The 5,438-nt window shown below is 35.6% G+C and overlaps 1 protein-coding gene across 1 annotated transcript; it reads left to right on the forward strand.

The window, feature by feature from the left end:
- Positions 1 to 593: 593 nt before the first annotated feature.
- On the forward strand, positions 594 to 2,421 carry LOC108382394 (cytochrome P450 3A11-like; the record flags this gene model as incomplete). The annotated part of the gene is made up of 5 exons (XM_017638771.1): positions 594 to 928; positions 986 to 1,489; positions 1,617 to 1,712; positions 1,772 to 2,194; positions 2,270 to 2,421. Coding segments are annotated over 5 exons (1,510 nt in total), but the record flags the coding sequence as incomplete, so codon positions are not given.
- Between the last annotated feature and the right edge of the window lie 3,017 nt (positions 2,422 to 5,438).

Genomic DNA, 5,438 nt, shown 5'->3' on the forward strand with positions numbered 1-5,438 from the left:
ATCTACAGCAATCTTTTATTTCGGTATTTGGTGTATAAATACCAAAATGAAACTCGTGCAAAAGCCAAACATGACATTTTGATAAACTTGATGGCTGAATTTGTCTACATCAACTTTAAAATTCATGAACTACATGGAAAAATTGATCCAATAATGCAGTCTCCAGTCGTTCATGAGTTGTTCAATTTACTGTAAATAAAAAATGCAATCTCCCAATATGCAAGCTGACACTTGTTGCCAGTCATGCGCATTGTGCAGTACATTTAGACTTTTTCGGACATTTAGACCGCTAAGAGCATTCAGACCGTGTGTGCATCGTTATCAAACAAGTTTTGGCTACTGATTACACTAGTTTGCGTTTTCTCAAACTGTAAATAAAAATCTGAAATAGACAATTCTTGGTGGGTATATAAACTGAAAGTTATTTTGTGAGTTACTTTAACTCCTGTATCTGAATAATTAATTTATATAACATTTCAATATGATTTTAACAATAGTGACTTTGGTGTTGCCTTTTTTTGCGTTGCTGTACTTTTTGTAAGTTGTTTTAACTTTTATACATTTACTTTTTTTATCATAAATATTTTATTTAGTCTTTTCAAAAGCAAACTCAACTATTGGAGTAAACAAGGAGTTCCCGGCCCACCAGCAAGTCTGCTTCGGCTGGGCAACTTGATTGAGTATGAAACATCCGATTCCACCCGCCTAGAACTCGATTGGGCCCAGAAATATGGTCAAGTTTATGGCGTATATTTTGGCACTGAGGCCATTCTCACCGTGACTGATCCTGAACTAGTCAAGCAGATTTTGGTCAAAGACTTCCACATTTTTGTCGATCGCAGAAACTTGAACACTATGCACGAACTAGTTAACAACGGACAGTTTTTTGCTCAAGGCTCTTCATGGAAACGCATTCGAACAATCACAGGTAACTAAAACCCAGTTTTTTTACTTTTGTTTAATACTAACAAACTCCAAACAACAGGACCAACCTTTACATCGGCCAGACTGAGGAAGATGCTTCCGCTGATGAACAAATGCGTTGAGCAGTTAAAAGAGTACCTGAATAGGCAAATTCAAGAAAATGGCGGCGTGATTCAGGCTAGAGAAGTCTGCACAGGTTTTGCCATTGATGTCATTTCGAGCACTGTTTTTGCCACAACAACTAATGCCAACAGCTCACATGGCAAAGAGAACGCTGTGATCACCAGTGGCATGAACCTCTTTGATTCACCCTATCTTCGAATCATCTCATTTCTGATTTTTCCACGGTGGTTTAATAACATCACTGGCATTCGCTACCCGTTCAATAAGGACAGTTTTGAGTATCTCTCCAGTATGGTGCGGGAAATCATTCGACAGCAAAAACTGAACGGTGCCAAGGGAAATCGCCACGATTTTGTGCAACTGCTAATGGACACTTTTGTCGACGAGTCAGAGTTAGCAGACGGAGGATTTGAAAAGTTAACTGCTCAAATTGACTTACCTGGTAAGTAGTTGCATAATTTTTTTTATAATGAAAATTNTGAAAAGTTAACTGCTCAAATTGACTTACCTGGTAAGTAGTTGCATAATTTTTATAATGAAAATCTTCTAATGTAACACATTATTTTAAGATGATAGCACCAAAAACAATCAGCAGAAAAAGGTCATCAACAAAGCCACGCTTTCAGTTGATGAAATCATTGCACAATGCTTGGTCTTTTTTGTCGGTATGTAAACTTTTTGTAAAAATTTAAATTTTGTTTAAAAATTGTTTTTTCATTATTAGCGGGCTTTGAAACAACCAGCGCTTCAATCACCCATTGTCTTTTTGAGTTGGCATCAAATCAAAGCATTCAGCAAAAACTGAAAGACGAAGTGCAAGAAACACTGGCTGATTTGGATGCGAACTCTGATCTCTACTATTCGACCATCATGACTAAAATGCCCTATTTGGATGCGGTAGTTCACGAAACTCTGAGAAAGTACCCGCCCATAAAACGAATTGAGAGAAAACTCACCGGGGCGGATGAGTATCGCATTGGTGGTGCACTGCTCAAGAGGGGCATGATGGTTAATATTCCCACTTTGGCGATTCATCACTCGGAATCATTTTATTCCGATCCACATCTGTTCATCCCGGAACGGTTTTTGCCAGAGAACAAGGATAAACTGGTTCCCTACACGTACCTGCCCTTCGGAGCAGGTCCACGTAAATCCCAGGAGAAATCCCAGGAATTTCTCTTGATAAACGTGAGATTAATTAGTTTGTTTCATTTTTTTGCAGGCATCGGCATGAGATTTGCTTACCAGGAGATCAAGTTGTGCATTGCCAAGATGATAGGTGAATTTAACTTTCAAACAACTCCTAAAACACCTGTCAAACTGGAATTTAAAAAGTTCAAGCCAACTTTAAATGTGAAACCATTTGAACTGAAAGTAAATGTTTGGTGAAAACGTATTAAATAATAAAACTTCTTTAGTTAAAAAATTTATTTTTTGCGTAAAATTAAACATTTTATTTTAGGGGTTGTAGGGATGAGCAGATTGATTAGACGAGTGCTTGAGACAGAAAGATCAATTAGCCAATTAAAAGAAAGAAGAGAGATTGTCCCTATAGAAAAATTGTCACAAGTGCACAAGCTTTCAAAGAAACTGCATCACAGTTGTGTTTCAGCAATTTTCAAACTTGCAATCTTTCATCAATGCTAGACAATAACAATGGCTCATCTAAACACAGAAGAAACAACTGTAGAAAGTCAAATTGAATTTGAAACGGAAACTGAAGGTGACTGTTTCTATCTGAACAGTTTACCAAACATCGAGTCCACTTGGGTGCGAATGACTCTTGCCACTCTCTTTCATCTCATTCCCATCATCTCCCTTTTTGGCAATTGCTTTGTCATTGTCATTCAAGCGTGGGGTCAGAAAACTCGGAAGCGGAGTAAAATTCGTGGTTACCTGATTCACCTGGCAATCGCCGACATGTTGATCGGTCTTTTGGCGCCCTTTCAGTACTCCAACATCGTCCTTGGCTACTGGAACTACATCAGCTGGTTATGTCCGGTGGTGCAGTATCTGAAGCTGCTTGCAGTCTTTGTTTCATCACTCATTTTGTCACTCATTGCAGTTGAGCGGTAAGTTTTGCCTAGTAAAAAAATTAATATTTGATTTTTACGTTTTCACTTTGCCAAGTTATCTTGTTGTGAAGAATACCACCTATCGTTACTTTCACCTGCTGGAGTGTCATCGTCAACAAGTTCTACTAAGTGTCTGGGCGCTGGGCATTCTCTATGCCTATGCGCTGAACAGCACTCGATCAGTGTCCTTTGCCGTTGGCGAGCACATTTACGTAGAGTGTGCCCCACTGAATGACCACAGTGACCTGGAACGCCTGGCACTGGCTTCCGCCAACCTCATATTCACGTGCATCATTCCTAGTATTCTCATAATCTACACGTACCGGTTTATTCAGATCAAAGTCAAGCGAAGTATGCGCAATGGCAACGTAGCATACGCTGTCAATTTTAATCCCACTACAAACAACACAAAAAACGTGGCTAAAGCAATTCAGGTAATGCTACACTGATGTTTTCAAGCGCTTTTAAAATTTGAAGTTTTCTAAAATAGCCACTAAAATACAAAATTACTGTCAGGCGACATTACAAAGAAGTATCACTGGATGATCGTCAAAGGGTAAGTTTAGAAAGAAATAAAAAACATTTGCTTATAAATGAATTTGATTACAAAAATAGATTTCAAAAATGTTTTTAATTGTTATTCTGGCATTCACCATATGCTGGCTTCCTATCAAAATGTTGCAATTTTTTCATCTTACTTTCAAGTTTTCGCTCTGCTTAGAATGGCAATACTTTTCAATGCTTGGCATCTACATTGCATTCTACTGGCTTGCCATGGCTAACAGTATGCTAAATCTTTTTATCTACAGTTTGACTTCCCTTGATTTTCAGGTAAATAACTGTTTCAAAATGTACAGTTTAAAACTAAATTTTTTATTATTTAGCATGACGCTAAAATCATATGGCAAAAACTGAGAAACAGTTTTTGCAACTGTTTAAAAGTTAACAAAAAGATCAGAAGAAAAAGTAACGATCATTTACCAAGCACCAACCAAATGTTGAATATTTTCCCCAAAGAACATTTTATCTGAAATGTTATTTTAAGTTTTAACTTTTAAGTTTGTTTGAAGTGACTATTAAATCAACAACAGCAACAAATTTATTTTGTCAGTAGTTTATGACAGTGACTGATTAGACTAATTTTTTACCTCAAGTTACAGCTCATTAAACATTAAATGACAAACAAAAACATTTTTATTGAACGTAAAGATTTTTACAAGTTAAAAAATATATTTATTATTTACAAAAATATGTACAATTACAATTTATTGTTTACAATTAAATAGTTTGTATTTCTCTTTTTCTCAAAAGTAATGGATTAAATTTTGTTTTAGCACGTTTAATCTTTTAAAATAAAAATAATTTTTTAAAAACTATGAGTTATTTTCAAATGATATGTTACCTTTAAAACTAGATGGTTTGGAGTTGAGTTTATTAACGATTCCATGTCTGTTGAGATTTCATTTATTGGATTTGCTAAATTTTGTTTTAATTAGATACAAGTAAGCAATAAAAAATTTTTACCGTTGCAAAATAGTCCATGTAAAAATAATAAACACAACACAAACATTTTTTTGTTATGCATTTTAATTTTGTTTTATAATTTTTATCAAAATTTGCATTTAACAATAACTTTGATTTCGAAAATTGGTTTATATATATTTGCTTGACTCTAAAGTTGAACAAAAGATAACATTTGCCCTGCAATTGACCGCGCATTGTCCGACAAGTGCAATTTAAAGTATTTCAGGTACGATGCGCTCTTGTGAATATGCACGAGGAAGAGCATCTTTAGTTTTTTTATTTTTCTAAGTAGTGAAAATACTAGTGCAAATAAAATATTTTAAACTTTACAAAAATCTGTTTTGTAAAAACTCGGTGTTGTTACTAGCAACTAGCAAGTTAATCTTGCTGACAACACAAAAGTAATTCAACAGGTATTGCATTAAACTGATTTTTATTGTCAACGACGTCTCACTTTAAGATCAAATGGAAGAGCGTGCAGTAGCAAAGTTGCGTGATTATACTTCAATGTGCTTGGAGTGTCGACAGTGGGCTCAAAGACAAAACGACGCAAAATTTGAGCTAGGCAAAGTTTGATTTCTTGATAAGCAAATCTCATGCCGACGCCTGCAAAGAAATGAAACAGATTAAACTACTTTGTTGTTTATCAAGCAAAAAAATCTTAAAATTGCGCGCTCCAATTCCGAACGGAATATAGGTGTATGGAACCAGAAGATGCTTGTTTTCAGGCATAAAACGGTCAGGGTTAAAGCGCATTGGCTCTAAAAATGATGAAAAAGTTTTATTGTAAAA

Source organism: Rhagoletis zephyria, unplaced genomic scaffold, assembly GCF_001687245.7.
Source record: "Rhagoletis zephyria isolate East Lansing unplaced genomic scaffold, Rhagoletis_zephyria_1.1 Rzeph_scaffold_26719, whole genome shotgun sequence".
NCBI lineage: Eukaryota > Metazoa > Arthropoda > Insecta > Diptera > Tephritidae > Rhagoletis > Rhagoletis zephyria.